This window comes from Myxocyprinus asiaticus, chromosome 2 (genome assembly GCF_019703515.2).
Source record: "Myxocyprinus asiaticus isolate MX2 ecotype Aquarium Trade chromosome 2, UBuf_Myxa_2, whole genome shotgun sequence".
Lineage (NCBI taxonomy): Eukaryota > Metazoa > Chordata > Actinopteri > Cypriniformes > Catostomidae > Myxocyprinus > Myxocyprinus asiaticus.
The window spans coordinates 11774176-11795980 of record NC_059345.1 but is presented as its reverse complement, the minus strand read 5'-3'; the positions used below and the strand labels follow the sequence as shown (position 1 = coordinate 11795980).

General features: G+C 36.5%; 1 protein-coding gene, 1 long non-coding RNA gene and 1 pseudogene across 3 annotated transcripts in view; 1 reads left to right on the top strand and 2 right to left on the bottom strand.

The window, feature by feature from the left end:
* Positions 1-927: 927 nt before the first annotated feature.
* LOC127413945 (MARVEL domain-containing protein 3-like) lies at positions 928-1988 on the bottom strand (annotated as a pseudogene).
* A 605-nt stretch (positions 1989-2593) lies between these two features.
* On the bottom strand, positions 2594-4573 carry LOC127415749 (uncharacterized). Its single transcript, XR_007892983.1, has 3 exons — positions 4448-4573; positions 2938-3164; positions 2594-2804 (listed from the first exon to the last, which is right to left on the bottom strand). It is a non-coding gene; the product is annotated as an uncharacterized LOC127415749 (long non-coding RNA).
* Positions 4574-5179: 606 nt separating this feature from the next.
* LOC127415651 (ubiquitin carboxyl-terminal hydrolase 10-like) overlaps positions 5180-21805 on the top strand; it is a 54419-nt gene continuing 37793 nt past the window's right edge. For both annotated transcript variants that reach the window (XM_051654461.1, XM_051654454.1), the window contains exon 1: positions 5180-5422. In XM_051654461.1, the coding sequence (XP_051510421.1) occupies positions 5399-5422 (24 nt within the window). In that variant the 5' untranslated portion in view covers positions 5180-5398. The remainder of the gene's footprint in view (positions 5423-21805) is intronic.

The following is a 21805-nucleotide window of genomic DNA, read 5'->3' as shown; positions in this document are numbered from 1 at the left end:
GTCCAACATGTGACCAAAGCTTGATCTTGTCATCATTTATGTACATTTTGTTTTTAAGAGATGCTTTAATATTTCCTCTCAATGCCAAGAAGCTGAGGTTTATTTTTGTACTTCATTGTTTCATGCAAATTTATAGGTCCTCCAGTGCAGAATCTGATTTAAGGGTTCTATGGTAAACTGTCACCCATCAAGGTACTATCTTTGAAGATACTAATTATTCATGCATTTAATGTGAGAAGCATGCCCTATATAAATGAATATATATATATATATATATATATATATATATATATATATATATAATATAAAGAATATATTATCATGTGATTATTTGTATAAAATTAACGTTTCTGTCAATAAGAAATTGTTTTAATATCTGAAGCATAATGTATATTATATTTTTCAGTTTCTATTTTAGCATGCAGTTAACTGCTGAATATTTTCATTGTGTTAAATTATTTAATTGTATTTAGTTTAGAAGATCATTTGAGTTTTACTGATTTAGTAAAAGGACAAAATGCGAGCACTTTTGCTGTTTGTCAACTAGGACTGTACTACTTTGGATTTTTAGAGTGGGTGATGGCTCATTGTTTCATTTGAGATGCTGCTATGCTTAGTTTTGAGCAGAAAGCTGTATTTTTAATTAACTTTTCAGCCAAGTAGCAATAAATTTTTTTACTGTGAATCGTGTCTTTTGCCACCATGTTCTTTCTTAGTGTCTAAGGCTTACATGCTCTTATTTTTATTTATTTTTATATAAACTATCAACAATGAATACCATTTTAACAAAACTTTTTATATATATATATATATATATATATATATATATATATATAATTGATAATTAGATCATTGATACATATATAAAGGAAAGACAAACAAATGATAAAAGAAACTAAATTTTGTGATTGTATTTTCAGTGTTATTTGTTTTATTATTGTTAATCAAGTCTGTCTGTTTACAGTCAAGCCGTCCCATGAAAAAAGACATGCAATGAAAACCCCATTACAATATAAAAATAATTAGCTTTTTGCATTTCTAAAGCTATAGTGATTGCATTTTAAATATACCAAACAAAAATAAAGTATAAAAACTTTATAAAATATATTTATATATAAAATAAATTTGACATTTGAAAGTTGTGTATAGTCAGTAACCAAACATTCATATTAACACTGATAAAATCTCTTCATGATATGGCGTAAACGCCTTTCAGAGATTGCCGTTTTCTGTCCGTCTCCGCTTCATCTTCTGCACTCTTATTAAAGCTCTAATGGCCAGCATGGCACTCATGGGGAAAATAATCATTCCCAGAACACAAAACAAGCCCCCTGCTATGTCTGCCCCATTGACATTGCACTCAAATCCTCTGTGACTTTTGCTTGTGTATAGCGCTTCCCTCTATTTTCAGATGGGGTTGATGTAAATCTCTTGCAGTTTTATGAAGTAGAAAGTCACAGCAGGAATAAAACCAATACCTATCAGCACATCCAACAAGGCTTCGGCAAACAGCAGAGGAGGGAAATGGTACGGTACACGAAACACTCCCAGAGCAAACATGGCACCAGCAAAAACCATTAATGCCCCTCCACATGCCATGCTGTAGATGTACAGGGGCAGCTTGAGATGATAGAACTGCACATCGAGCTGCTGTACCTTCTGTGCCTCTACTCCAGTGAATGCATTGGCTTCTCCATAACAGTGCTGGTACAAATAGCCTAAGCTGGCAATGTCTTGATACCGGCCGGTGTTACTCTAAGGCAAATTACTTTTAGGTGAATTCCACGGCCTGACCGATGTCTACAGGAGATTAAAACGGAGCATCAAAAATACATGGGTCAATGAAATGATATCATTTTTATATCATTAAATATCAATATTCTACCTTTTTTTTTTTTTTTTTGTTTTTTTTTACAAGGCACATTTTGTTCAGGTCATATGGAGTAACCCTGGGAAAACTTACTGATATTCTTGACTCACACTCTCATGTATTCAAGGTGCAAGAAAAGTATTTTGATACATTTTACTTTGTATTATGGTTACACCACATGACATTTTTAAAGTCGTTAAATCCATTTTTTTGTAGAAAATGCTATAAATGTTTTTCAAGGATTTGTGAAACCAACATGGACACAAAGATTACACTTCTAAGAACTTGGCACATGTGTTTTAGACTAAATATTACAAAGATTTCTATTTTTAGGAATAGATTAATAAAAAAATGAAAATTCTTTCATCATTTACTCACTGTCATGTCATCCCAGATGTGCATGACTTTATTTATTCTGCTGAACACAAATGAAGATTTTTAGAATAATATTTCAGCTCTGTAGTTCTCTGTACGTGAAAGGTGACCAGAACTTTGAAGCTCCAAAAATCACATAAAGGCAGCATAAAAGTAATCCATAAGAAAAAACCTTGTTCTGTTTCTCACCAACACCTATCATATCACTTCTGAATATATGGATTAAACCACTGGAGTCTTTTGGATTACTTTTATGCTGACTTTATGTGATTTTTGGAGCTTCAAAGTTCTGGTCACCATTCACTTGCATTGTTTGGACATACAGAGCTGAGATGTTCTTCTAAATTATCCATACTTTTGATTGGTAATGTACTTAAAAAAAAAAAAATACTTTTATTCAGATTGTCTTTAATTTGATGACACAAAATAATAAATGGTTGAAACCAATATAACATAAAAGGGTCTACCTCTGCTTGTGGTGATGTATCTTGGACTATAAAATGCCCCTATATGGTGTGGTTCACTGTCATCATCATAGTATGATGTCACCATACTGGGCCTATAGAAATATTAAAGCAAATATGGCAAAAAGTCACAGCATGAAAGCTTGTTTATTCTGGTGGTACATGGTTCAGAATAAAAAGATTCACTGTGAATTTGTTTAGGTAAAGAAGCATATTAAAATCACTTACATTCCCTAATTATGATGATAGGTGGATACATAGGGGTTCCTTGTGAATGTAGGCATCCCTTTGTTTATCTTTGTGGCTCCGTGATTTGTCTTCCCCATCAGGTGTTCTCCTGTCCTCCTTGTATCTCTTCTCATGTCTGTGCTCCCGTTCTCTCTCTCCATCTCTCCTTTGTTGGCTGGAGTAGTCTTTGTTCCTTGTGTGGTAATGCCGGTTTGACTCTGGCATTGCTTGAGATAAGATAAGAATTATTTTACATATTCTTGACATTTGCATTACATTTACATTTAGCAGACGCTTTTATCCAAAGCAACTTACAAATGAGGAACATAAGCAATTTGTCATACAAAAGTCAACAATATCTTCAGTATCACACTGCCAAGTTCTCACAGTGGCTGGAGTAGTAAAGATGCTAACGTAGAAGAAAGAGACAGTCTAAGGTATTCTTTTTATTATTGATGTTAAATAGTAAGTGCACTTAGTGTGGATTGGTTAAGTGCTCATGGAACAGATATGTTTTCATTTGGTTCTTGAATGCTGAGAACTTGACTGTTTTGAATTGCATAGACAGACAGATAGATAGATAGGTAGATAGACAGACAGATGATAGATGGACAGACAGATTATAGATAGATGGACAGACAGATTATAGATAGATGGACAGACAGATGATAGATAGATAGATAGATGGACAGACAGATGATAGATAGATAGATGGACAGACAGATGATAGATAGCTAGACAGACAGACATATAGACAGACAGATGATAGACAGACGATAGATAGACAGACAGACGATGGATAGATGGATGGATGGACAGACAGATGATAGATGGATGGATGGATGGACAGACAGATGATAGATAGATAGATAGATGGATGGATGGATGGATGGACAGACAGATGATAGATAGATAGATGACGGACGGACGGACAGATGATGGATGGATGATAGATAGATAGATAAATACACAGACAGACAGACAGATGATAGATGGACAGACATTTGATAGATAGATAGATAGATGGACAGACAGTTGATAGATAGATGGACAGACAGATGATGGATGGATGGACAGACAAATGATAGATAGATAGACAGACAGACAGATAGATAGATAGATAGATAGATAGACAGAGGATGGATGGTTGGATAGATAGACAGGCAGATAGATAAACAGACAAACAGATAGAGTATGGATGGATGGATGGATGGATGGATGGATGGACAGACAGACAGATATACAGACAGTCAGATGATAGATAGATTTGATAGACAAATAGGCAGACAAGATAGATAGATAGATAGATAGATAGGCAGACAGACAGACAAATAGATAGATTTGATAGACAAATAGGCAGACAAATAGATAGACAGACAAAGTAAACGCTTTTTTCCCGTTAGATTTCTCTTCAAGATGTTTACATTTCCTGAATAGCGTCAAAATAAACTGTGCAAGGTTACACACAACATCAATCTGTTATAAACGGATTAATTAACTCGCAGCCTACCTTTAACTAAATTAACAAGAATATCTCTGCAAAATGAGTGATTTTATCAGAGTTCCGTGTAGTTTTCCTCACTGGATGCCCGTTGTTGTAGCAGCAGCACACCTGTGAAACCTGACTCGACTCATCGATTATAACTGCGTCACGACATGAGACCGAACCAGTACCTGTGAAGTTTCTGTTCAAACCGGAATTTGGTCTTTTCGTCGACAATGATTATCTAAATATAGACATTTCGCAAACGTGGATTGTTTTACAATGTGAATTTTGTTTGATACATGTACTGTATAAACAATACTGATAAATCACCATTGTTGTTCATTCATTGTTGCACAGAAAATCAACGTGATAAAGTATTTAATTGTTTGAATATAGTACTCATTTATCTTGCAATAAACAAAGAAATACATATCCAGTGATAGTCAAATTATATGAAATAATCATAAAAAAGTAATTTATGGAAGTGTAAAATAAAAATAAAAAAAATAAAAAAAGACACTAAGACCTAGGGTCTCTAATGACCCATACACTTTTGGTACACAAGCCAATTTGAGAATTATTTATTTATTTATTTATTCAATTTTGCCATTTTCTTCTTTTATATATATATATATATATATATATATATATATATATATATATATATATATATATATATATAAATTTTTTACGTCAGACGTCAACGCACTCACGCACGCGCGCGCGGTCTTGTAGAAGGTCGCGCGCGAGCCACTGGCAGCACAAGGCGCGAGATAAAGATGGCGGCGACGGTGGGGGAAACAGCGTGATATACTGAAGTAGTGGCACTGAACCCGAGTACTACCACTGTATAAAATGGATAACATGTCGCAGTAGGTGTTTACTGGTAATACCAAGTACTACATACTCACCGTAACCCCCCTTTCCCCCGAGAGAGCATTCATCCTGTGATTGTGGAGAAATCACCGGGAGAGCATGGCTTCTGCGCACAGTAACCAGGTATGGAAATACGTTTAGCTCTTTCCATGTTTTATTTTAGATCAATATCATTCGGATCGTAATATCTTTTTTAGTCGGTGTTTGTCCTGTACTGTACTTTCTATCGGAGTGTGATGTGTCATTGTGAAGTGTGCAGCTTAGTACTGGAGCTCATTGAATCGGCGGCATGGTTGCAGGCCCACATCCACACGCTTATCCAAACCACTCACTTTCAGCTAGCCAGCTCCCTTGTGCTCAGACAGGCTTTGCCTGCACGCTTTAACGGCCACGTTCAACTGTCAAGAGGCCGTGTGTGTGGGTTTACGGTGAGGTGAGATTTTTATTTATTTATTTATTTTGACCACAAGCGTGTGTGTGGCCCACCTGCTCGCGCTGCTGCAGCGGCCTGACCAAGCGCGCGTGCTCATTTAATAAGGGTTATTGGCGGGCTAATGTTTTACCTCACCTTGTTAATAGCGCGCTTCAAATGACATTTCTGCCATAGGTCTGCTACACTCGACCGAATGCACTAAGAGTGTGAAGTGTTTATATGAAGTGTGTTTAGTTAAAGTTGAAATAGTGTCGTGTTGTGCGGCTGATGTAGTGAGATAGGCCTGTTGATTGGGGGCGGCATCGCTTCCCGTCCTCAACCCCATTCAAACTCTTTCATGCGAGTTTATTCAATATACGACTCTTATATTTTCAGTTACACTTCGTCAACAACAGACAGTTTGTGTGTGGCTTCTGACAGGTTTTGACGTTTGAATTTAGCTATAACTTTAAAACAAGACACTCGTTACCCTGGTAGCATGTGAACTCTTCTCTGTTAGCTGCTACATCATTGTAGCTCACACTGTTAGCAACATACAGAATAAGTGCTGTGCTTTCAATAATGTAAATTTAATGATTCCCAAATGTATTTACTGTTCAGAATGGGGTTGTCATTTATGTGTGCTCTTGGAGTGCAAGTAATTTACACAAAGTTGGACGCAGCACCTCATGGCACAAATATGGTCTCCACGACTCCAAATTATGTTTCACAACAGAGTACACATGAGAAATGATACGAGATACGAAAACAAATGCATGATCCTATGTTATGCATTTCAGAATATGATGTGTATGTTTTTAATCGCCTTCAATGTGTAAAGGCATCATATATTTTATTGGTTACAATATGAAAAAGTACCTCTTACTGAAAAATCTACCTATTTGCTTACCTGACTGTCCAAGAGAATTGGTAATTTCTCTCCAACTCTTCTCTTTCTCCACCCGGTTGTGGTACAGTTCAGAGGAAACATCAAATTGCCAATGTTCCACCAATTTTTCCTCCATTTCTTCGGTCCAATGAAACTTTCTTGATACTGCAGCCATGCTAAGTTGATGTTCTGTTGCAGGTACATCAGGACTCCTCCCACTGAAACTTCCCGTGCCCCGTTTCTTGCTCTCTCATTGGCTGTAGGTCAACGCTGCAGTTGTATTCAGTCAAAACACATTTCACATTGCGCGATTTGGATTCGCAGACAGGTCCAGATATTTAACATCTCGCTGACATCGGCGACACGTCAGCGCTTCTTTCAGATCGCGTCTTTGATAATTCATACGTTGCGTTCGTCGCTCACGGGAGCGAGCTCTGATTTGCCTATGGTTTCGGGCTTTTGTCGGCAATCTCCACAAAACTGTCGGCGAGTGAATATCGGGCCTAAAATCATGTAGACTTGGCATTAGGGTTAAGCCTACACAATAAAGCAAGACACCTTGATTTAAAACTTTGAACTTTTTTTTTTTTTTACATTTATTTTAACTAAAAATTCAAATGAAACTGGGGAAAAAAATGCAGTTAAAATGTGTGGTGTTCAACTTTTTGAAAGATGGCTTTACAACAGTTTTGAAAGAACCTACTTCATCTGTGCATTCTTTACCGGTCGGGTATTTCGTTGTCCGGGAAAATGCATTATGACTAAAAACAATTCGTTTTGTTCCCTCCTTCGCGATCAACTTCAAATTGCACTCCAAACGAAACGAAAAAGCAATTAAAATAACGAAGTGATCCCAAAAAAAAATATATATATATATATATATATATATATATATATATATATATATATATATATATATATATATATATATACATACACTGGCGTCCAAAAGTTTGGAATAATTTACAGATTTTGCTCTTATGGAAAGAAATTGGTACTTTTATTCACCAAAGTGGCATTCAGCTGATCACAATGTATAGTCAGGATATTAATAATGTGAAAAATTACTATTACAATTAAAAAAAAAAAAAAAAAAAAAAATCAGAACTTCTTAAACTAAGAATTCTCATCAAAATCCTCCACATGCAACAATGACAGCTTTGCAGATCCTTGACATTCTAGCTGTCAGTTTGTCCAGATCCTCAGGTGACATTTCACCCCACACTTCCTGTAGCACATGCCATAGATGTGGCTGTCTTGTCGGGCACTTCTCACACACCTTATAGTGTAGCTGATCCCACAAAAGCTCAGTGGGGTTAACATCCATAACACTCTTTTCCAATTATCTGTTGTCCAATGTCTGTTTCTTTGCCCACTCTAACCTTTTCTTTTTGTTTTTCTGTTTCAAAAGTGGCTTTTTCTTTGCAATTCTTCCCATGAGGCTTGCACCCAAGTCTTCTCTTTACATGTTGTACATGAAACTGGTGTTGAGCAGATAGAATTCAATGAAGCTGTCAGCTAAGGACATGTGAGGCGTCTATTTCTCAAACTAGAGACTCTGATGTACTTATCCTCTTTAGTTGTACATCTGGCCTTCTACATCTCTTTCTGTCCTTGTTAGAGCCAGTTGTCCTTTGTCTTTGAAGACTGTAGTGTGTACACCTTTGTATGAAATCTTCAGTTTTTTGGCAATTTCAAGCATTGTATAGCCTTAATTCCTCAAAACAATGATTGTCTGACGAGTTTCTAGAGAAAGCAGTTTCTTTTTTGCCATTTTTGACCTAATATTGACCTTAAGACATGCCAGTCTACTGCATACTGTGGCAGCTCAAAAACAAACACAGACAATGTTAAGCTTCATTTAATGAACCAAATAGCTTTCAACTGTGTTTGATATAATGTCAAGTGATTTTCTAGAACCAAATTAGCAATTTTGCATGATTACTCAAGGATAAGGTGTTGGAGTGATGGCTGCTGGAAATGGGGCCTGTCTAGATTTGATCAAAAATGACTTTTTTTCAAATAGTGACGGTGCTGTTTTTTACATCAGTAATGTCCTGACTATACTTTGTGATCAGTTGAATGCCACTTTGGTGAATTTAAAGTACCGATTTCCTTCCAAAACAGCAAAAGCTGTACTTTATTCCAAACTTTTGGCTGCCAGTGTATAAGTAACCACCTTTCCATTTATCGTCAGGTAAGTATCTGTCTAAACATGCAGGCGGAAAATTACTTGCACAAATGTAGACATAAAAATAATAATGATGATGATGATAATAATCACTGAAATATAAATCATGGTTCGAGGTGAACGTGTTTTTGTATTTTATGTTTTAATCACAGATGTATAGGCTGCAGAGTTGCTTTCACAATGAACTGCTCTGTGGAAATAAAGCAAACTGAACTGAAAGCACCTCCTGAGCTGAGATGTCTGTGGTCATTTGCAGCACTCATAGATGATACTGTCTTGCAACAAAAAAAATCAGAAGACAGAGACAGAGTAAGAACCTTTTACATGTGCATGTTCCAGGAGACTGCACGCCTCCATACAAACAGCGTGTCATACATGCGCATAGAAGACTTTTCTGTCATCTCTTCTTAATATAATAAAGTGTGTTTCTTCAAGCGCGTGTCTGTGCGTCTACGGGCAAATTGTGTAATATTAATTTAATAATAATAGCCTAATAATTTAATACATTAATGGGAAAATGAGCCAAATATCGTATTGACATCACCAAAAGTATCAGCTATTGGCGATCACTCTGACCATCGTCGATCTACGAGATCATCGTCTGTCGGCACTACCGTAATGTGCATTTCTCTCTATTAATTAACAAAATGTTCAGACAGTCTCCTTGCTGGTTTATCCCGACACATTCAGAATCATTAACACTTTTGCCATTGTCGCTGTGGCTTGCTTCGTGTGTGCGCTTGTAAAATGTACTTGTTACATTATTACGGTTTAGTATTTCTCTGTAATGTAGAACAGTGTTAGCAATGTTACGTATAACATTCTTTCTCAGCCTTAGAACTCGAACCATTTTCTGATGCCCCCCTAAAAAATATATTTTAAGTTATTAAATTAGTATCATAAACATATGACAACCAGTCAACTAATGGCTTAAACAAACGACTACTAGTCGTCTAGGAAAATCTTTGGTCGGGGGCAGCCCTAGTGCATGATATGAATACACAAATATTTTGATATTAATATTGATACATGGATCTAAAGTGTCAACACAATATTATGAGAAAGTATTGCTATATATTGATTTTTGATTGTGGTAATACTAATGTTAGTTCAGTTAAACTACCTGTCAATATTCGTGATTGTTTGGGATTTATTGCACAGATTATGCATATTTCTTATGCTAATGTAAAAACAATTATTTTAAAGGTGTTTTATTCAGGGATGCAAACTACTCACCTTTCGGCTAAGGTCACTACTTGTTTTTTTTTTTTTTTAAGCTAATTTGAACAAAATTTGTTCTACTTAATCACTTACAATGGGTACTTTTAAGCTTAAACACTTAAAGCTTTAAATACATTAAAAAGCACTGAAAATATACCCCTGGAACACCTGCTATGACTTTCTCACCTTTTTCATTTCTCATGAGTTTGCATCCTTGTTTATTCTTTAAACCGGACAGTGTATAATTGTTGCAACTCTTGTGTTGTGATGAATGTTTACTATTGTTCACACTCATCATAATTAATTAGAATTCTGCCGTGAACATACACAACAGTTTGTTTGGCTTGAAAGCAGCAGGAGCTATGGTTCATTATGATGTACTGCATTCAAAATGTCAAACAGATGTCAAGTTAACTGATTTAGAATAAATTCACAACGTTGTTGGAATACCACATGGTATAAACAATAATTTCTGAATTACTCAAGTGCATGCTTGAAGTGCATGCTGCTCTGCACCATCAGATTTCCTTGGCCTGGTTCATACTTTCAACCCTGTTACAAGCTCGGTGAGCCTTTGTATCTATTAACGGTGTGTGACTGACTTTGCCAAACATTGTTAACAAGGATTGTGCAATGTTGGATGGGATATTTCAGATGAAATCAACAGAGATGAGTTCTAGCGTGAAGACCTGAACTGTAAAAGGAATTTGGATGTATTGCAGTTCTGGGTGTGGCAGTTTATGATGAGCCATGTTTAGACGATATCCCTCAGTTGTAGCCTAATATAGAGAAATGAAAAAACGTTTGGCAGCTGATGGGCACTTTCCAAGTATGATGACATCTGTTTTTAAAGCTCAGTGAGCTGTTATGCACTGGCATTCCCAATTGAAATAACACACTGTGACTTGGGGATAGTAGCACAAAAGTAAACTTTGATCATTGAGATTCATTGTGTAACAGTGCATAGCAATGAACTAGCTTTCTGTGCTTCATCTGAAGGTCCCATACCTATAAAATAGGTTTGTCTGTATGAAAGGGCTTGTCTGAACTCTGAAAATGTTCTGAGAAGTTTGTATGCTGTGAATTTGTGGGATTTGTGTTGCTTGGCCCAAATTAGCCTTGTTTCCACTATCGGGGCAAATGAGTGCGTGCTAATGCGTGCCAGGTCCAGTTGTGTTCCCGCTGTCACTTTCGTGGCTTCATCGTGGCGCCTCGGGGTTAATGGCAAAGCGCACTGGCCCGCTAATTACTCTTGGACCAAAGGCTAAATGGGGATATAGGCGGGGTCATCGTCAAAGGTGAAGATCAGGTCAGAGGTTTCAGCACAAAGATACTCAATTCCCAATTATTCATATGTGGCAACCAGCTAACCTCAACAGAGAATGGAGAATCATCAGTACTGGTCAGTAGATCAAGTAAATCAGGGCTCCAAATATTTGGTAATAATCAACGTTAGATCTACGCTGTCTGCCAAACGAAGACTTGATTAAGTATAGTGTTTCCGAAATTGCCAAGCTGTGTATGCAGCGCACAACAGTACATGTTAGGGGAAAAAATAATAAAAATTGCAGACAACATACAAATCCGTGTTCATTTCGTGGGCTAGCCAGTCTTCATAGTCTGATACCTCAGCTTGAGTTTCCCTCTTGCTTGTGAAATTGTTACCAAGGCAGCGTATTTAGGGCAACAACTGCAGGACAGTTGGCCCGATGGTGGTAAGGCAGAGCGATTTTGGTCTCATGGCTTGAGGTCTGAGGCTGTTGGCCCCGGCTGACCAGTTGTTAGTCCTGGCTCGCAATGGCCTGATTATGGAAAAGCGGCTATTGACATTCTCCAATATTGTGGTCTTGCTCGGCTGAACAATATCGCTACTAGGGCTGGGTATTGATACAGATTTCCCGTTCCGATTCATAAGCATATTTCAGTTTCAAATTGTTTTCATATTAAACATTTTCTCTCAGCTCGTGCTGTTAATTATACAGGGGAGCTAACTAGCTATATTAAGAAAATATTAATTTTACTAATGATATTTTGCTAGTTTTTCATAATTTGTCATTTTAGCTTTTTAAAATTTACAAATCAATGAATATAATATAAATGTGTATATTTTTTGGTCACATGTTTGTTTAATTGCGTAATTTGGACTAGAGTTGTCAAAAGTACCAAGTCGATACTAAAATAAAAAAGATGTAACTGTTTCTGCAGTACTGGTAGACTATCTGGTACCAGCGTGCAGTATGACTGACACACGACTGCTTAGAATGCTCACAGGCTTATTTTGAACGTGTGCTCTTACTAGTTTTACACTGAAATGGGCATTTAATCAAATTAAAATTGTGATGAGTCCTAGTGTGATTTATTAAACCGTGAAAGGCTGCAATCTTAGTCTGCATTAGAGTTGCATGCTATGTATAAATCTGACCGCACATCCATTGGAAACTCCACAGACATTGAGAATCATTCACGTTGTAAGAGATGACAAAGCAGAGCACTAATCCACTGTAAAGCGTATTACATGTGGACTATATATATATAAATCAAATAAGTGCTTAAGTGATAATTTTAAACATAACATTTCAAAATTACGACATACACAAACACTAGTAATCTAAAATACAAACACTCAAACAGTGTCCTGTATTAAGTTTGTCAGACTCAAAGGCCAGTGTTAAGAGAAGATTTCAGACATGACTTAAAAGTCTTCAGTGTTTCAACTTGGCTGTGTTACAAGCTGTTTATATGGAAAAGTGAAGCTTATGGCAAAAAAACACACATCATAATAAAAGCACGGTTCAAAATAAAAGCTAAGTGCCTGAAATTGATGAAATTAAAGAATTGAATACAAATATATTACAATTAATATTCACTGTAATAATAAATATAGCTGCAAGCAGCGATGACTGGCCCAAGCACAACTGGTCCATTTCCACCTGATGGCTTTCAGAAAACAATGCAAGGTAGACATTTGCATTTGACATATTCTAAACCATTTTGAAGCAATTTTAGTAAATATAAGAGGCCTATTTTAAAGTCTGTTGTAAGAGCCACATTTCCTGCTGCCAGGTGGTGGTGCTATGACTATGACCCAAAATAGTCAAATCCATGTGATTAGCCCCCCAAGACTAAACATACGTCTCAATTTTGATCTAAATCACACATTGCACACAGAAGATATGAGAGACATTGCCATTAATTAATGCCACGCCATGGCAACTCCGTTTGATATCAAAATCTGTTCGCAAATTAACATCCACAATGTCTTGGCATGATGTTGCAGAAATTTGGTGCCAGTCACATGAATCCCCTAGGAGTATTTAAAAGTTCATAGCTTGCAATTTTCATTAAATCCAAAATGGCCAACTTCCTGTTAGGCGGAGCTAATGACTATAATTATGAAAGTTGTCCGGCTTGGTGAGAGCTAATATATATACAGGTGCATCTCAATAAATTAGAATGTCGTGGAAAAGTTCATTTATTTCAGTAATTCAACTCAAATTGTGAAACTTGTGTATTAAATAAATTCAATGCACACAGACTGAAGTAGTTTAAGTCTTTGGTTCTTTTAATTGTGATGATTTTGGCTCACATTTAACAAAAACCCACCAATTCACCATCTCAAAAAATTAGAATACATCATAAGACCAATAAAAAAAACATTTTTAGTGAATTGTTGGCCTTCTGGAAAGTATGTTCATTTACTGTATATGTACTCAATACTTGGTAGGGGCTCCTTTTGCTTTAATTACTGCCTCAATTCGGCGTGGCATGGAGGTGATCAGTTTGTGGCACTGCTGAGGTGGTATGGAAGCCCAGGTTTCTTTGACAGTGGCCTTCAGCTCATCTGCATTTTTTGGTCTCTTGTTTCTCATTTTCCTTCTTGACAATACCCCATAGATTCTCTATAGGGTTCAGGTCTGGTGAGTTTGCTGGCCAGTCAAGCACACCAACACCATGGTCATTTAACCAACTTTTGTTGCTTTTGGCAGTGTGGGCATGTGCCAAATCCTGCTGGAAAATGAAATCAGCATCTTTAAAAAGCTGGTCAGCAGAAGGAAGCCTGAAGTGCTCCAAAATTTCTTGGTAAATGGATGCAGTGACTTTGGTTTTCAAAAAACACAATGGACCAACGCCAGCAGATGACATTGCACCCCAAATCCTCACAGACTGTGGAAACTTAACACTGGACTTCAAGCAACTTGGGCTATGAGCTTCTCCACCCTTCCTCCAGACTCTAGGACCTTGGTTTCCAAATGAAATACAAAACTTGCTCTCATCTGAAAAGAGGACTTTGGAACACTGGGCAACAGTCCAGTTCTTCTTCTCCTTAGCCCAGGTAAGACGCTTCTGACGTTGTCTGTGGTTCAGGAGTGGCTTAACAAGAGGAATACGACAACTGTAGTGTCTGTGTGTGGTGGCTCTTGATGCCTTGACCCCAGCCTCAGTCCATTCCTTGTGAAGTTCACCCAAATTCTGAATCGATTTTGCTTGACAATCCTCATAAGGCTGCAGTTCTCTTGGTTGGTTGTGCATCTTTTTCTTCCACACTTTTTCCTTCCACTCAACTTTGTTAACATGCTTGGATACAGCACTCTGTGAACAGCCAGCTTCTTTGGCAGTGAATGTTTGTGGCTTACCCTCCTTGTGAAGGGTATCAGTGATTGTCTTCTGGACAACTGTCAGATCAGCAGTCTTCCCCATGATTGTGTAGCCTAGTGTACCAAACTGAGAGACCATTTTGAAGGCTCAGGAAACCTTTGCAGGTGTTTTGAGTTGATTAGCTGATTGGCATGTCACCATATTCTAATTTTTTGAGATAGTGAATTGGTGGGTTTTTGTTAAATGTGAGCCAAAATCATCACAATTAAAAGAACCAAAGACTTAAACTACTTCAGTCTGTGTGCATTGAATTTATTTAATACACGAGTTTCACAATTTGAGTTGAATTACTGAAATAAATGAACTTTTCCATGACATTCTAATTTATTGAGATGCACCTGTGTGTATATATATATATATATATATATATATATATATATATATACACACACACACACACACACCACGTTTGGTGACTAGGTTAAAATGGGGGTGCTACAGAGGCTGTCATACATGGCTATTTTAAAGGGGGCGCAACTTTAGCCCAGTCCTAATGGCCAACGGCTCTTATGTATGTGCAAAATTTCATACAGTTTTAAGCATGCCAAGTGCCTCAATCACCCAAAAATAAGAAGAAAGGAATAATAATAATTAATGCATTGCCATGGCAACAGTATTTAAGAGATCAAATATCCCTTTACAATTTTACATCAGCAGTGTCTTGACATTATTCTAAAGAATTTAAGTAATTCATGTAAACACGAGGGCTATTTCAAAGTCTGTTAAGTGCCATACTTCCTGCTGCCAGTTGGTGGCACTATGACCGTGACCCATAATAGCCGCATCAATGTGATCAGCCTCCATTACCAAACATACAGCTGAATTTTCATCAAAATCACAATGCACACAGAAGGAATAAGGCACTTGCTGTTTACCATTTTTCGCCATAAATGTATTGCCATGGTGACAGTTCAAAATATAAAAAAACGGTTTGCAATTTAGCATCTACAATGTCTTGGCTTGATGTTGCACAAATTTGGTGTCAGTCACATGAATGCTTTAGGAGGAATATTAAAAGTTCAGAGACTGCAATTTTCAGAAAATCCAAAATGGCCGACTTCCTGTTGGGCAGTGCTAATGGCTGTTGAGTGAATGTTGTTTGGCTTGATGAGAACTATGTATGTACCAATTTTGCTGACTGTAGATAAAAATGGGGGTGATCCAGAGGCCCCCTGCACCCCCCGCAACTTTGCCCAGCCCTAATGGCGACGACTCTGTGTGTGAAATTTGTAAAAATGTGAGTTTTCACAATGTGTAGAACCCTCATTGTACAAGAGGGTTGTGGATTGATTAAAAGACCTATTTTGGGATGTAAGAATTGATATCAAGATTGTTCAAATGAGGATTGCGATGCATCGGAAAATCAATATTTTTACCCAGTCCTAATCACTACACTACAGCATGCTAAGACCATATTTAAAAGCATTTATATGGGGGGGGGATCTTTTATGTTTAGAAGATCAATAATTAGGCACTTTAGAAGTTGCAAGCAGCCGGGTCTGTAACCAGAATATCCAGTGACACGCCTGATGGGTTTGTTTGACATTTTTGCTTGAAACCACAGTGCGTTGTTTTTTTTTTTAACTTGTTTCTTTTCCATTGCAGCAAAATGTAGGTTATTACTTCAAAAGAATGGGTGACAAAGATATTTAAGTTAAAATATTTTATGCCTCATAATGCTTCATATGCTCAATAGAGCACAACAGCCTGGTTCCAGAAATAGAAATCACCTTAATGTTTTCCATAGGGGAATTATGGATAATTTATAAACCTTTAAAGACAAAAGAGCTCTGTTTATTGCATTATTTTTTTTAACATCGTTTTTTAAAACATGTTTAATAGCTGAATTCCTTTTCTTAATTTTACGTCTAGTTTTATTCAGACTGAATGATTTTTAAAGTATGTAGCAGGGCTCTACATTAAGTATTGTCATGTGGTCATTGTAATTGGTCATTCACTTGTCCGAGGAAAAACGTTACTTGTCCGGATGTATATATGTATATAAAATGTATATATTTGGCAACTGGCTAGTAAATGTTTAGAGTTCTCTCACCAGAGAAGCGAGATCCTTTAACTGCGTGTTGAGTAAAAGTTCCCTGTAATGTGTGTCCAAAAACTAGATCCACATGACCCATTAGTCATTGAATAATGTCTCTTTTAATACCCTTTCTGTTCTCTACACTCAGTTGTTGATCAAAACAACAAAAAATAAATATTTAATTCTAATCATGGTTTGTACAAATCAGATTAATCCTTTTGAGTCCTCTCTTGTTAACATGCGATCATTTACAGATGCTTATTTCAGAAATGCCTCTCTTGTTAAGAGACAGTACCAGTTTTAGCATGTGTACAACAAATCAATGTAAATACTTGTAAAAAGCAATATTATGCAGTTAAACAAACATGTAACAAAATATATGCAATATAATCTTATATATTTATTGATTACATGGATTTGTTCATTTCAAAAAGCCAAAATGATACAATAATATATCATATTCATATTTTCCTATTGTACCTAGTTAGAAGGTCCCATGTATAATTAACGGCATTAGCTAGGAGAGAATTTCTTTCATATGTAATCAAAGTGGTCATTATAATTGAAATATATCAATATCGAAATCGGATTGAGAGCTTGTGAATCGAATCGGGAAATCTATCAATACCCAGCGCTTATAAATTGTATTTATTCAGAAGCAATATTCTCAGTTAGTCACCATTTCCCAGGAAGACACGATGCATTCGTGCACTGACTTTTATTTTGATGTTCTTGACAAATACCTTTAACAAATACTTAAACAGATAGTTAAAAGATGATTACCTGACCTCATGTTGTTCCAAACCCAATAGATGAGAAATTTAAATGGAATACAAAATGAGATATTAGGCGGAGTCCTAGTCACCATTCACTTTCATTCATCTTTTTGCATACAATGAAAGTGATGGTGACGGTGACTAGCGTTCTGCCTAACATCTCCTTTTGTCTTCCATGGATGAAAAAGTAATATGATTTTGCAAAACATTAGGCAAGTAAGTTATGACAATTTTCGTTTTTGGGTCAGCTAGCCCTTTAAGTCAGTTCTCACCAGAATGAAGTTGACAAAATACACTGAAAATTAATAGACGGAGTCCTGAAAGAGGCCACCTTGCTGCTAAATCAGTTGTTTATGGAAAATAGATAATATGTACAGGCTATTAAAGATGGTTAATAAGATTATATTTTAAATATGTATATTATTAATCTATTTATTACATAAATCGGTACATAGGCCTACTTGCGAGGGATGGGCATTTTAGCCATTTTGTCTACTCGAGTACTCTACTCGGGGCAATGACATGTACATAACTGTATATATAATAACATGTCTGGCAAACGTCTTTGGCTGCTGTATTGCGTCTTGTTCCAGTGTATCATCTATTCATTATTATAGGCTGTTATAAAATAATCTGATACAAATTGTACAAAAGATTGCGTAATCAAAATATAATGCATCATATTTTATCATGTGAAGATTCGCTGCCCAACTCGATGAATGTGCACAATGCATGTCTGTTCTTCCTTCAGGTTACCGTAGTAATCTTAGTAAGTGTGCACCAGTTTTTTTTTTTAGTGACCGTCTAATTTTTAAATCACAGTTGGCTTATCAGGAGACGCCAAAACCGTTGCGTTTTTAATATGCCTATTAAGTTGAAGTTCAGATTTGAAAACGCTGCATTCTGTTCCGTTTAGCTGCGCTCTGTCTAGCTATTTGAAACACTCGCAGCGCGTCGAGTCCATGCCACGCCTGGTTTGTGTGTGTCCCCCCAGGTGTTTCTCTCCTGCGGGGAGAGCCTCGATGCTCCGTATTGTTGTTGCTGTGGTGGTTCATGAAGTGTTCCATTCAACACAGAGTCTGAATTTCCACCTTTCAACTGGGCAAAGCACAACGGAATGACACTGTCGGACTTCTAACTTGGAAACTTGTGCAGAAATCTTCAAATCCCATTTGTCGAGATGCAAGTGTGTTGTCATGCAAACATTTCGTCACCCAGGACAGGGAGGTTTACATTCAGCGACAAACATTCACTTTTATTAAATATCCATTAACGAGTCAGTTCTTAAATAATTAAACGTGTTTAGCAAATGTTTTGCACAGACAGGTGTTCAAAACACACTTAATTACACTCTTTTGATTATCGTAATGATAGCATTGCAGCATCATATCACTTTGATTGCTATGAGACGTCTCCAAAAATCAATGTACCTCAAAATCGCAACATAATCAATCTCAAAATTATAAATAATCTCCCTCTGACACGTATTTGTTGTCAGGTAATTGACACTGGATTTCAAATTAAGTGAACAGTCACATCATGCTTGATCACCATCGATCATCGTTTTCATGATCGATCGTTGGTCCCACGTCTGAGTACTTGTGCCCATCCCTACTACTAGCATTATTAAAATGGACTGATTCACAAGCCAGAGAAAATACCTGTATAGGTCAGATGGAGCGTCAGATAGATTGAGATGAGATGTAACAGGTGTTTATAAAGATGAAGTTATCTGTTTTAAGCGTTTCTCTTCACCCAGCAGTAGTTCTGGTAGCATTTTACACAAAGCATTTTTGCTGTTTCTGCCTTGTCAAAGGTGCTATAGTATGAGCTGCACAATGTGATGAAGCAAAACTAGACTGCTGCAATGTCACATACTAGCACTGTTTTTTAAAAATTATTATTAATTAACAGGAATGATCGTGTAATCGCGCTGCTCTCTTGCAGAGACGTGGTGTCATGTGCATGTCAAATTAACCTTATAGATAAATTCATGTACATGTTCATGCTCACAGTGCGCTCCATAGCACAGATTACTTGCGCTGATTCTAATATTACAAAAAGGCAAAATTATTGATTTGATTTGTACATTTGTGTGGTCATGTACAAATTAAACTACTGTACATGTTAACGAGAATAAATGTGTGTGGGAATTCCCGCATTATAAACGTGGAACTTGTGGGAATTATTAAAATTGTGCGCAATATCCGCAAGCCTGCGCTGAATTTCATGCCCTGCAGTGTTATGTAGTGTTTCTCTATAGATGAACGCTACGTTTACTGCATTAACCTTGTTCATGTGTTAAAGTGCAACATGACAACAAGAATTGTAGATCCACCGGTCTCCCTGTGTCATCCACACCGACAATCATGACAGTTGATTAATTTGTGGTAATCCTCACTCCAAATGAATAGCGAGTGTGAGCTTAGTGTGGTACGTACAGCACATCTGTGAAAAAGAGGCAAAGAGACATTCTTTCTGTTGTGATTGCACTAGCCATCCAGAGGCCGTTGGATTACTGCTTGCTGTTTGTCCCTTGTGGTGCCATTTCAGCAATGTAGGTCGGTGTTTGGCAAACAGTTACTTGTGCTTGAACTGCAGTTTCTCTTTTCATGCAGCTAGTAGTGAATGTGACGAGAGGATTAAGTGCATGTTTAGGGAGCGTTTTCAGGTTTTAACCTCTGACACTTTCAGGCCTCCCTAAATACCTGCATGACTATGAAGTTACTGCTGAAATGTCATACCTTTTAAGGCTGTCAAATTAAAATTTGAAATTCTAATATTCGTCAAATTTAATAGAAAAACTATTTTTGTTTTGGGGGTTGTTGATGTAGATTTCCAGAGTTGATTTTGATTCAGTATCGATTCATATGGGTTTATTTCAGTTACAATGTCTGTTTTGCTGACATTAAAGAAATGCTTACAGCTAATGCTGTAAATTATACAGGGGACTTTCTAACTTGGTACATTTATGAAAGGATTTGACATTTTATTTCATTAGTTTTTCATCATTGTCAAATTTAAGATTTTTAAAAATGCAAATTCCATGTATTCCATCAATAAATATGATGTCTTAATATTATAAATTATATTTCATATTGTAACATGTTTACTGTTTACATGCATAATTAGCATTTTTCTATAATGGTAGCATCTGGAACCTTTTGAATTAGACACTGAATTTTTACTTTAACGCCTTATCTGTAGGACTAGTTATTATAATCTGACTGCACAGCAGAGCATTTTACTGAGTTGGAATTGTGCGAGTAAAAATATTTGTTTCCCACTCCGTAACATAATTTTTCTTTCATCATGCTCCTAATATATTAAGCTAAGTAATCATTTACTGTGGTTAGGTCAATGTAAATAGTGTTTTTTTTTTTTTTTTTTTTTTAATAACATTTTTACAGTAGTGACAGTAACATTGGATTAATTGTAAGCAAGGGTGATGTGCAATAATAAAATAAAAAATAAAAACTGTTTTGGCTAATGCAGAGTGTTGTCATTTTTCCTCATCAGTGTTGAATGTTGGGCCTGTCTAGCTGTTTGAGAGTTTTGACTTCCTCGATAGCGATTTAAACTAGACATTTTCAGAATTCAAATTGGTCTTAAATTAGAGTTAGGTAGGGTTCGGACCGAGTTTAGAAGTCTGCTCCACGATATCAAGGTAAGCCTAGAATAGAATTACTAGAGCAAATCACATCACTTGTACTTGCTTCTGATGTCACGCCACACTTGTATGAAAACCAGGCTGCACTGGCGTATCAACCGCCGGACACCAGCTTCGGAGGCCCAATAGCACAAAAATTAGTTGCATCTGCTTTACTTGAATCTATTTTAGGATTTAAGAATCGATATCGAGATGGTTCAAATGAAGATCGCATATCATTTTATAGTCAGGGGTCCTACGGTCATGGAAGACCTGGAAATTTGAAATATTATAATTGTGAAAATTAGAGAATCTAAAGTTTATTTTATGCTCCACTGTAAAAAAAAAAAATAAATAAATAAATAAATTAATATAATTTTTTTTTTTTTTTTAATTGGGTAGAAATAAAATTTGTGCTTTTTGTGTGAATTTTTCTGCAAAATTCTTATAAAAATTATGATCCCGTAATCAAGAACAATAGGGAGTCGTGTAAATTCATTGGTCAAAAGATATGGGAAAATATGTAGTTGGTTGGAGTTCATATGGAGTCAGTGTTGTGATTAGTCTTATTGGGCAACATGGTGGCAGTTGTCAGTGGGCAGGGAATGGAAGAGTCTTGCAGTTACATTGTTAGTCCTTGTGGGATTAAGGTAATTATAGCCTTAAGAGAAAAA